At 42.1% G+C, this 12,668-nt stretch overlaps 1 protein-coding gene across 5 annotated transcripts in view; it reads left to right on the top strand.

Annotated features, from left to right (window-relative positions):
- SULF1 (sulfatase 1) overlaps positions 1-12,668 on the top strand; it is a 285,427-nt gene that overhangs the window by 227,742 nt on the left and 45,017 nt on the right. For all 5 annotated transcript variants that reach the window (XM_085605482.1, XM_085605483.1, XM_085605484.1 and 2 more), the window contains 4 exons: positions 3,468-3,726; positions 9,327-9,423; positions 9,508-9,602; positions 11,295-11,360. In XM_085605482.1, coding sequence (XP_085461608.1) covers positions 3,468-3,726; positions 9,327-9,423; positions 9,508-9,602; positions 11,295-11,360 — 517 coding nt within the window. The remainder of the gene's footprint in view (positions 1-3,467; positions 3,727-9,326; positions 9,424-9,507; positions 9,603-11,294; positions 11,361-12,668) is intronic.

Below are 12,668 nucleotides of genomic sequence, written 5' to 3'. Positions count from 1 at the left end.
CGGGCAAAAGGTACCCCTCCCAGCGAGGAGTGTGTGCTTGTGAGCTGTCAGTGGAGTGAAACGAGGGAGTGGGCTTCTCACGACGTCCAGATAGGCACAGAGTCTAGAGTTACAAAGAATGTTTGCCTAAGGGCGTGGGACAGTATGAATGGCGGCTGAGGCACTGGGCCGAGCTGCTATTTCTGTGTGATGGAGAGCGATGCTCGGTCGCAGCCTTACAAGGGTGGTTTAGAGGCATCTGATAAGCAACATGCATTTTCTTAGTTTTTTACACTAGTATTAAAGTACGACGGTGGCTTGTAACTGCTGGTTGTATGAAGATGGCGAGTGCTGCACAACTTTAGTACCCGTGCGTGCAGCGTTCAGTTTACATACTCCTCACACGTCTTTAACAGGAGTGTTTCAGAAAATACGTTTAACTCTTGCGCCCCCTGGCGGACGTTTACAGAATTTTGTTTATTCCGAAATTCGATCTCGGATTAATTGATAAATAACTGTGCCCTGTCTATGTGCCTGGATTAAACCCATGTATGTCGACCATCATCGTTGTTTGGAAGGCACTCCTTAAAAGCAGCGAATCCATCTATACTAAAAGCAGCGAATCCATCTATACTACTAGCTGTTCGTTTTTTTTTAATCCTGCATTACTCTCTTATGGAAGAAAATTGTGTTTTGTGCATATTTCTAACAACCATTTTGGTGGTTAGCTTAATTTCTTGGTTGCGTTTTACAAATGTTGCGTTGTGACTAGTTCTGCATACTCTTTCTGTAGGGCAGCTACAACAGTAGGAAAGGTCTTTCTGCGTTGTAGACTTGTTTCTTTGCAATGCGCTAAATCTACGCTTTTGTACGGCACAAAGGGAGTGCAACAAATATGTATGTGTATACTACTCAACGAGGAGTATGGCCTCCCTAATGAGATATGATATGAGCAGGACTTATAAAGCGCAACAAATGCTCACAGGCGTCAAGGCGCAGTAGCCTTAGTATACTGTTCTGCAAAGATACTGGCTCGGCATGATTGCAAAACGAAGTAACTCTCCCTACAGGATGAACACGGGCCGCATTATATGTGGACTTAGTTAGTTTTTTACAACCACAATGTGATCGGCCTTTGGAGTAAAATGTCCTCCCTTCTTTCGAATATCACAATCTTTTTGTGCTTCCTCGCATACATCATTGTAGTAGAATAACACACTGCTACTAGTCAGAGGGTGAGTTCATAAGATGATATTTATTGCAGTTGATTAGCAGATGCATCGAGCCCATCGGCTCGCATCCACGTAGCCCAGCGCCAACGGTCCACTGCCGCGGAGCAGAATCCTCCAGAGAAGGCATGGGTGCAATCGGATGCGGGGACGCTCACGTTGCATTCTTCTTACTATACAATAAAAGTGTAATAGTCACTCAATGAAGAATACATTCACGGCTACAGCACTCCTCTTCTGCGAGACTTTCACATCAACATGTCTTGCAAGTTGTGCTCCACTGCCCTTGTAGCATGCCATCCTGAACAAAAGCCTGGCTCCACAACTGTGTGGCATCAGTACATTGAACAGTTTATGTAATGCTCCAAAACAAAGTGTATAAATGAGGGAAAGGTCCCACTTTTCACAATGCGTGGCTGTTTTTCCCCACTGGGATTCATGTAGTAGAGTGAGAACTGTGTTTACTGCCTAAAGGGCAAACCTTGCGTTACTTTCTGAACGAGACCTGGGAAAGCTCGACATGGGTGGACGCGGCGCAGGTCGAGGTGTGAGCTATGTCACTGAACTGAGGCGGCGGATAACTTGTGATGGGAAGAGTTCAGTCCATGCAACGCAGGGCACATGTGATTGTTATGAAAAACTTGTGTTTTCACGCGCAGTTATCCTCAATTACCACATTGCTGCACAGCGCATAATGAGAACATACAGGCGCATATTCTAGCCAAAGCGTAAGTGTTGCAAAGGAACACACTGCAACGTTGCTTCTTGTTAAAATACTGGTTTATTCAAGATCAGAGGTCGAGCGTGACGTCACTCTTTGCCAGCTCCTCACAAATGTCAAAGCTTGGAATGCCGCTGGCCCCATGCCAACAATGGAACTCTCAGACATTCTAAAGTCCATCAACGGAGCACATTACGATACAGGACCATGTTGTACATATAACTACATTACAACATAGCTTCCTCCCGTCATAGCACAAGTTATTCAGAAGAAATATAATTTAGAATTTCAATGTAAGAAAACTGTAAAAGAAAAACAAATGACTTATTATATAATACGAATTGGGTCGCACAACAGACTTGACCTGGGGGTCTGCATCACAGCTCCAATAAAATATGGGCAGAAAAGGTGTAAGTGGTCTTACAGGCTTCAGTACATTTCTTAAAATAGGCCATAGTTACATTCTTTACACATTTCCTCTTTTGAGGCAGCTTTATAAAATAACATATCACCTCCTTGGCTATCCTTTGATATAGGGATTTACAGGTAGGGCCAACACCTGCCTAAGATTTACGAGGAAGGCACAGGATGCATTGGGGTGACACAGATCTGCATGGGATTTACAGGGAAGGCTGACGAGTGTGTAGGATATACTGGAATGACTCACATGTGCAATGGGGTTTACATGAAAGCCACACAATTGCATAGGATGTACTGGAACAACATAGATGTGCAAGGGAATTTTATTGAAGGCATTCAAGTGCAAAAGATGTACCAGGATGATATAAATTTGTATATGACGTACTAGCGTGATCTACATAGGATTTACAGGAAATACACATGAGTGTATAGGATGTACTGGGACAACATTTATCTGATTTATAGGGAAGGCACACCAGTTCATAGGATGTACTGGAATGACATGCATCTTCATAGTATGTACTAGGGCAATATGCATCTGCATAAAAATTAGAGGGAAGGCACACAAATGTGTAGCATGTACTGGGACATCCTACATCTTCATGGGATTTACATGGAAAGCACAGGTGTGCATAGGACGTTCTAGGACTAAATCTGCATTGGCTATACTAGGGCAACATGCATCTGCATGGGACTTACAGGGAAGGCACCCAAGTGCTTAGTATGTATGAGGACGACATACATGTCCATGGGATTTACATGTAAGGCACACAAGTGCATAGGATGTACTGGGACACCGTACGCCTGCATAGGCTATACTAGGGTGATATGCATCTGCATGGGATTTATAGGAAAGACAGAAAGTTGTGTAGGATGTCCTGTCACTAAATACATGTGATTTACATGAACGACACAAGTGCATAGGATATCCTGAGATGGCATAGATTTGTAGAGGATGGACTAGGGCGAGGTACATTTGCATAGGATTTACAGGAAAGGCACACGGGTGCATAGAATGTACTGGTACAACCTACATCTGCATGCATTTTTAAAATCCCCCTTGCTGTTCATAGTAAAACATTTCTCATAATGTCTTTACTTTCTTTCTCTTTCTACAGAGTTCAAGCCCCGATTTGTTCACACTCGCCAAGCTCGGTCGCTCTCAGTTGAGTTCGAAGGTGAAATCTATGATATCAACTTGGAAGACGAGGAGTTACAGGCTATGCAGCCCAGAAGTATTGCCAAACGACATTACGACATTGATGACGAAGAAGGCGTTGTGTATGAAGATGGCGATGCGGATGAGACGGATGAAGAAATGCTTGCTGATGGCACGAATGCAGTGGGCCTTTCGGATTCAGTCAGAGTTACTCACAAGTAAGATATTGTAAAACATACTGCCTCATTTTCCTAGCAAACACGGAGTAGCAACAGGTCAGTGTTTTGTAGTTGAAGAGATCATTAAACATTTGATTGAGTCAAGGCGTTTTCCAATTGCAAAAAATTAAAGCATTGGTGCACAGTTCTAGCCCCCGAATGACATTGCCTAGCCGCACTGCAGGGATGTGATGCCTCTTGTTTGTGTGCAGTCGGAGTGGCTGCGACAGCTGGAGCTTTGGGCTAAGGGCCTCCATCGCAGCCCATAATAAACAAGAGTAATCTGAAAGGTATTACCCTGCTTTGGCTCCAAACCCAATGCTAGCATCTCTGTTTGCATACACGTGGAGTCTTTCACCTAGAGATCGTTCACACTTCGCCGCTAGGAGAAATCTACCCAATGGAGGGAATATTGTCACCTAAATCTTCTAGGGCATGTACTACATAAGGAGCCACTGTACATTTACCTAAGCGTAACGGAGAAGATAACCCCACCAAAAGACATTTTTTTCTGATCGCCACAGATTATAATTCCCCATGTGGACATTTTTTTTTCTGTACTCTCTCTCATACAAGACTGTGTGGATTACCATGCCGTACACGCCACAATCTCACTTTTTATTTAACGCCAGTCCAGTATTTACATCAGTTCAAGGTGAAGCCATTCTTTAGCCTGGAGGCGGAATCAGTGCAGGGCATTTCAGGTTGCAGACAAAATACACTTTTGCCTCTTGGAACTCTCCCCCTTACACTGAACTAAAGCAATTGAAAGGCTGTGTGCAGAATTTTGGTAAAACCAGTACGCGGTGACCAAAGACTGCTGTAAGACCTTTCCTCAATGAGCCATGGGTCTTTCCCAGAGACCTCCCTAGGTCGTCATGCCAATATTCACTATTCCAATGTTTTCCATTTTAGAGCTGGAGTCAATGGAATTACTTCAGAAATAGAATTATCTACTAAGAATGACAGTGCACATTTTAATGCAAACATATCTGAGGTGTTTCACTGTATGTCCTTGCATATTATGTGCTTCACCCACGCAAATTCTAAAAAACAAATTAGCAAACAGTACCTCTGCTGCATTCAGATTGTAAATGCTGATTACTCCCTTCCAATTTTTTTTCTTGATTTTTATTAATCACTTTCCTGTGGTTAAGGCCATCGCTCTAACTCCCTTCAGACTCGTGAAGGCTAGGGCAGGTCTTCGACTCTCTAGACCTGAGGCCATCCACCAGATGGCGTGAGTTGGCCACATCTCGTCACTTTGGATTGGCCCTTGAAGAGATGGCAGGAGAGAGATTCTGAATGGCAATTCTTGATAACATCCCAGTGGCTGTTTTTTCTGATCTTGCCAGTGGTCTTTGTGCTTGTCATGGGTGTTGGTGAATGAGGCCTTCAGAGTTATATAATACTTACGCAACACATTTTTCTGCTGGAATTGTATACACTATTTTAAATCTACAAAGAGCTTTTACTTAAAGGATAAAGTATATATCTAGTGAAAGCTATTCATTACAAAAACATTTCTTAGAGGCTTACTCCTTTTTGTATGTCTACTGCAGAATGCAGCGCAGATGGAACGAGGGAGTAACAAGGAGAAATAAAGCAATTTCTCCTTGTTACGCCACTATCTGGTAGGCGCACCAGTTTGGCCATTTGGTTACAGACTTTAGAAAATATGGATTTGTGTCAAAGTCCATGGGAATGTCCATGCTCCACTCATTTAATGCCCCACCAACACAAGTAATGCAAGGCTATACGCTGTCTTGCATTACTGTTTATTTTTGTAAGAAAGCCTCACAAATTGGGCCTTGCAAGGCTTGTAAATCCTGAAAAGCATTTTTTCTTGGTAGCTGCGCCAAATCTGGGCCATAATATATAACCTTTGTCTTCCATAGTAATTCAATGACACTAGAGCCGAATGACACAGTGTCCTGGTGGCGCAACTGGCGTGTTCACCCACTTTTTGCACCCCTGGGGTACAATGGTATTACAAAAGGGGCAGCAGATGCTTTTGTGGCTCCTTCTGTAACACTGATAGCGCTGGCGTACATGTAGTGCCAGCGCCATCTTCAGAGGGCGTTCCCTTATCTACATGGGAGCGTGGCCCCATTCAAATGACGGAAGCCTTTGCACCCATGCTATATTACGGACGTGGGTGTGGAGACAACATGCCCTTAGGAGGCGCACTGAAAGTGCAGCACAAAAAGGTAGCACACTCAGTGCACCCCTGAAGGCAGCCCTCTGTAGGGGGCAAAGGGTGTCCCATGGACCCCACCCAGACATTGCCCACAGGCAGGTGCAGGCGCTCTTTGCTCATGCTTGTAGTGGGATCTTTAACCCCGCCTTATAATGCAGATGGGTTGCTCCTTGGACTGAGAAACGTGGAGCAGCTTTAAAGCAACTGCTCCTTATTTCACTGAAAGCACTGCCCCAGGGCCGCACGGGTTCGCAGTTTCCCTGGGGCCACCACAACCCTTGCAAAAGGGCACACTGTCCCTTTTTGTGCCTTCACACCTGTTTAAAGGTGCATCATGGCACATACAATTACACTGTGCCCTATATGTAGTATGAGCCCAAATTCTGTGCATGTTTGTCAGCCGAAGTCTGCAAACACGAATAGAAAAATTATGCGCTACATACTCCATGGTGACACAATATAGATTAGTTTGGGGCTAATCTGCCAAGGCCACCTAACCCGAACAGGTCTGTGGCTTTGAGGTTTGGCATACAGACATATAAGAGGCCTAGTCCGCATGGACTCTGGCACATCTAAAATCTGCCCAAGAAGAATGTGGCATACTGAAGGATGCTTGCTTTCATTTAAACAGATGTATCCCTCTGGTCTATTTGGCCGTTCAAAAGATATTAACGCATGCAAAAATAATAAACACGCAGTTTCACCTTCATGTGTGGGGAGCACGCAAGACCCCAACTTAGGTATTAATGTACTGGAGCACATAACTGTACCTCTGGCACTGCAGGTGCTCTCGGCTCACCTTAGCAATAGTCATGTTGATGCGGATGGACAACAATAAGATAATGTAGCACTTGCTGAAACAAGTCACACAAACTATATTGAAGTTGTGGATTGGGTCATTTAGGAACGAGGAACTCGCTTCATGCATCTAATTGCAACAATGAAAACAGACCATGCCAAGATTAAGCCTCCAGGCACCCATCTTGGCAGTCCCACAGTAATGACTGGGTAGTAAATGGGAGAGGATGTAGCCTCACGGCTAGAGCTGCTGACTTTGGAGCTGGGTAACCGGGTTCGTGCCTCGGCGTCGGCTCAGCATCCTGTGATTCTGGGCAAATCATTTAATTTCCCAGTGCCTACCAAAAAATGAATGTGTCCTTGTGTAACGTAACTGGTGCTCAAATACCTTCTGGTCGAGTTTGCGCCAAATGAATCTACAAAAAAAATATATATATGCCACTGTTCATGGGGTGGTTTAGGGCTTTTGCATAAGCATTTTCACCAAATACACAAGATGTCCTTTTTAGTGGGACAATCAGCAATGATAATAGTAATATGAAATGATGTGGATCATACAGACATGGTATTCACATCTGATATAAATAGCAGCAGCCACACAATGGAAAAACCCTATGGTTGTCGATGGTGAAACGGAGGGCGATATTACATTTGACGCCCAGGCCATTACATTTGCACCTTATCCCTTGAAATTTTAGAGGCCAGACATGACCCATACAACAGAGATGCATGAGTGTCCTTAAAATGTACTCATCCAGCAACATGGTAATATAGCTTAGATAAATGAAAACAGTTTATGATACGATGCTTACAGAGTAAAGTTTCATAATTATAGACTAATGTGCAAGACACATTTCTGTACATGCTGCACTTGGTAGCTTCTTGGCATAAACTTCATTGAAGCTACAGCTAATTCACCAGCAGCATACAGTAGAAAGAGAAAGTATGTCTCATTCCTTAAGACCACAGGGCCTGATTCACAGAACTAACTTAAGACAAAATCCTAAACTTACTGCTTTTGGTATTCACAGAAGGCATTTAGTAGTAGTAAAGTTAGGATTTTGTCTTAAGTCTGTCTTAAGACAAAATCTTAACTTTACTATTACTAAATGCCTTCTTTGAATACCAAAAGTAGTAGGACAGACTTAAGACAGACATAAGACCGAATCCTAACTTTACTAATACTAAATGCCTTCTGTGAATACCAAAAGTAGTAAGTTTAGGATTTTGTCTTAAGTTAGTTCTGTGAATCGGGCCCACAGGCATTCGGGAATGCTTAAAGGTCTAAAAAAAATAAATAAAAAAGATTGATTAACCCCAAGTTGGGCCCATCACCAACATGGCAAGTAAAGGCCATTTTAAGTAGATTACAATTTGCACAATTTGAGCGATGGTAATGCCCAATTGCGAATAATTTTTAAAATAATTTTTCAGTAGTCATCACGTAACATTGGTGAGTCAGCAAATTTCAAAACTGATGAAGCATTTACACAAATTTTAAAGGAAACAGCTGTTATCAGAACCCCCCTCAAATTCTTGCCATAGGCAGTTTCCTTTTTTTCGTGCAAACTAAACATTAGGCATTTCAACACGCCAACATCTTTCTAATTCCTCAAAGTATGTAAATAAAAAACAATGTCGAATCATTGCACAACTCTCTATAGGCTTTTGGGCAGCAGCACCCACACTTAACTGTCACATGCAGCATACCTCCACAAGAAGTATGCTCCAGGGCCACATGGAGTGCCAGCCATGCATTCACATCATAACCTGTGCAAGACCCTTGGTGGCGCCAGAGGCGGCTTGGGGGAGGGGTCCGACGATTCAAAGAAACTTGTCTGCTGCCACTCATCTGGTATACCAACCCCCATTAAAGGTGTAAGAATGCTGTCTGATTTTGATGCTCAGCATATGTCTTATGTAGGATTCACACTGAAAAAGAAAACTTTATTTACCGGTAACAGTAGTTCTGAAGCTCGTATCTGTTACAGAATTACATACGCCACTATTAGCCTCTTCCTCGAGTTGAAGAGTATCAAACATTATTTCCATTAAATGTCAATACAATTTGGCACAATTTGGCACTGAAGCACTAGATGATAGTAGAGGACAGAATTCTGCTCAGAAACTAGTCGCTAATCATTTATCACAGTTCGGTCATGTATTAGCACTGTGTATATGTGTATGCTCCTTGATTGCAAATATATATATATATTTTTTTTTTAATTTTGTTTACTTTATTTTACCATTTAGAATGTAGTTATCTCACCACGCTGGAAATGTAGGTCTTTTTTGTGGAGCTCTTGGATCTGTCGGTATCTGGTTTGGGCTGTTAAATTCCAGTTTCTACTGTTTGCAGCAAATCTAGGCAAAGTGCTATACTCCAAAGGGAAATCTGCTTGTAATGTGATGAGAGCTTGGAGTGTGATCTTGTTTTAATGATTAGCATAAAAGGTAATACATTGTTCTACTTTCCGTCATGTAAATCCTTAAGTAATAGTGGCTAATATGGTATTGCAGCAAAGCAACACCAGGTTTACACTGTGATACTGTCACATTTTGAAGGGCTTGTAATGGTTATTGATTTTCAACATTTTCGCAGGTGTTATATTCTAACAAATGACACAGTGCATTGCGAGCGGGAACTGTACCAGTCATCCAGAGCCTGGAAGGATCATAAGGCATACATTGATAAAGAGGTTAGCAGACATCTGGTAATCTGTTATGATTTATTGCACTGCATCTTGGCCAAGTTAACATCATTAACTTTAACCTTTTTGTAGATTGAAGCACTCCAAGACAAAATCAAGAATTTAAGAGAAGTGAGAGGGCACCTTAAAAGAAGAAAACCAGATGAATGTGACTGCAGCAAACAAGGGTAAAATATATAAATCATTATGCGATGGTAAACCACAGCCATTTCACTCGCAATGTAATTGTTTAAGATTAATGGTCGAATCATATATCATCCTAACAGAAACAATGAATACTTATACAGTGTAGCTGTGCAGACATTGCACATGCCTACTTTATTTTTCGCTAATGGATTTTGTTGTCTTCTTTGGCTGCTCATATATTTAGTTCGTTCTTTAAAGATGGGCCTCTTTATTTACAAGGCATTTCAAGCCTGCCAAGCAATGGGGTGCTTGGGGTGAATGAGTGTCTGCACTCATTCACTCTTTTCAGATGTTAGTGGTTGCACCAATTTTCCTCCAGACTTTAAAATGTATGTAAATGTAGAGGCTGGGGCTGAAATCCTGGTGCAGTTTTGAAAGTATATATTTTGAAACTTCTTTACTTTCGAGTCTCCTGCTGTATTGGGCCTGTCTCAGAAACAATCAGGTGGACGGTAGAAATCTTTGAATTATAGACGTCTGACAATTTTCTTAGATGGCCAATTTAGCATTCCACCGGCTCCATGTCTATATCTATCTGAATTGGTCTTATCAAGCATATTCATAACATAGTGTTTTTGTTACATAGGAAGACATCGCTGTTGTGACACCTCTTGACTTACCGCTAGCATCTTTAGGAGAGGTTATCCATTGGGGCTGTCAGTAAAACAGTTAAAGCAACATTATTAATACTGCAAGTTTCCAAGCAAGCCTTGGATGAAGGCATATTCAGTGGTAGGGAGCTACATTCAGGGCAGGACACACAACTCTGTATTCTGACATCCATGTAGAACAGTAGAGTTTATGAAACACACCCAAAGAAGATCTCTCCCTACTTTAGAAATTTTGCAAAGCATTGAGAACATTGCATATGCTGGTTCGCTAATGGTATCCGCAAACTTGAATGCACTCGTGAAATGTAAGTCTATATGATGTTGCTCATGAGGGAGTCTGGCCCCAGATAGCCCCTCCCGATCATTCAGTGAAAGCCTCTGATCATATGGGAGCTACAGAAAGATTAGGCGAAACTACTCTGTGTGACATCTGTCTTTTCATGAAATTAGTAATTTGGCTGAACTACTTTTCAGTGTTTCATTATTCCATTAAACTGCAAGTTCCACAATGAGCCATGGAGCATCAGTCGTGGGTGAATTTGTTTGTGTCCCATCTTTTCTAGTCGGTGCCGGATTCGCAATTAGGCCACTCATGCATTTCTTCTGTATGCTACAGGCAAGAGGCTGCTTTTAGAAGAGGGCCCATTATAGTTGCATCTCTTGCATTGCGAGGCTGGTTTGAACATTTTGAGTGGGATGATTTTTATTTTAAGTCCAGCCTTGGTTCTGGTTTAGGATTAGTGCAATTGGATATCCACAAAGAGGTCCCGGTTTTCCTTGTGTCCATTTGTTTTTTTTTTTGGTCAGAGAAGAAAATCAGTCTCCCAAATGGAGGCTCCATGCCTGATGCCCTTTGAGTCCTAACGGAACAGATTTTTGGGCATTCTTTGAAAATGGACTCAGTAAAACTCTACATGTACGTAATACCAAGAAACTCTAGGTTTATGGATATAAACACATGGACTATTCTGTAACCATCCTTCTTGTAGTCTACATGACATTGATTTTAATGGTCAGATGTCAAGTTTGGAACCAAGCTAACAATTTGATTATTGCCAGCAGGTATTACAAGAAAGTTAAAGGTTCAAAATCAAAAGAAAAATCGAAGAACCACATGCATCCTTTCAAGTAAGTGGTGTGTTTGTGCTGTACTTTCTATTTCTCTGGGTGATCTAGCATTGCACATTTACCAATATACCTTTCTTGGCCCTGCTACCCTGGTTCTTACCAACTTCAATTCTCTCCCAAGATTTCTCACAATGTGTGAAGGAAAGGGGATCATGTATGTTAAAAATGTTTCTTTGAATATATAGTCCAAATAAAAAAAAAATCTGCAGTGTTCCTAAACCTACATGCATTTTATGTGCAATTGTTTTGTAGTTGCACATTGATGATAAATAAAAGGTACGCATGTGATCATTGTATTTGAGTAACATGCATATGAAGCATGCATTTCAGCATTTGTACTGAATGAATGAGTCTATGGTAAATGTATTTGAATATAATTTACACACATGTAAAACTTTACCGGGATCTAGTTTGCACATCTAAATACATATGCTTGTGAATTGGTTCTGAAGTTTGTGTGCCTGGTTAAAGACATTCTTTCGAAATGGCAGTCTCTAGTTAGAGTAAGCTGCAGGTACAGTGAGCCTCTGCGAGTTGTCTCAATACATGTGTGCCTGTATCTGTGTTGTATATGCATGTTCTTGTGTGTGCCCAAATTGTGATCAGTGCTTTTTAGGTCAAACCTACCAAACAATACAGCTGTTTTATCAGGGTGAAAAAGACCTATTATCTGCTTACCAAGAACTTATATTAGGCTTAAATTCTGCCCGTTGCTTACCTTTGGTTTGATTTATTGTCACTCATATTTGCCTGCTTCTTATTCAGTGGCTGACCTGTCCATCTTCTGTTTGTCTCTCCTCTGGAACATAGCCTTTTCTGTCCGGCCACTGCTCACTTTAGGGAACTGCTTTTTTTGTTTTGCTTTAGCACTCCAATAGAATGCTTGTTTTTTCCAGTTGCCTCCCTCATGTGCTTCTCTTTCCCCGCACTCCATGTACTCTAACATACATGTGCTTTCCTCCCTTCACACAATCCATTACACTTTATTGCTCGTGGGCCTCTTCCCCACCGGCGTTCCTTGTTGATTTTTCTTGCCTGCTTGCTTTTTCCTCATCCCCTGTCTTACTCACTCCTTGTATGCTGCTTTTCTCCGACCGCTTCCCACACCCTATTGCTTCATGTCCCATCTGCGCACCCATCACCCTCCACCATTGCTGTCAAATTGTTTTAAATTAAATGTTTACATTTGTTATACTTTAACCCCTTCAGTGCCCATGACGAGCTGGACTCGTCATGGGCCGCGGTGGCGCTGTGCCCATGACGAGTCCAGCTCGTCATAGACCCCGCCCGCTAATGCAACGGCCGGCA

The sequence above is a fragment of the Triturus cristatus genome, chromosome 5_1 (assembly GCF_964204655.1).
Source record: "Triturus cristatus chromosome 5_1, aTriCri1.1, whole genome shotgun sequence".
Classification (NCBI taxonomy): Eukaryota; Metazoa; Chordata; class Amphibia; order Caudata; family Salamandridae; genus Triturus; species Triturus cristatus.
This window is presented reverse-complemented; position numbering and strand designations above follow the sequence as displayed.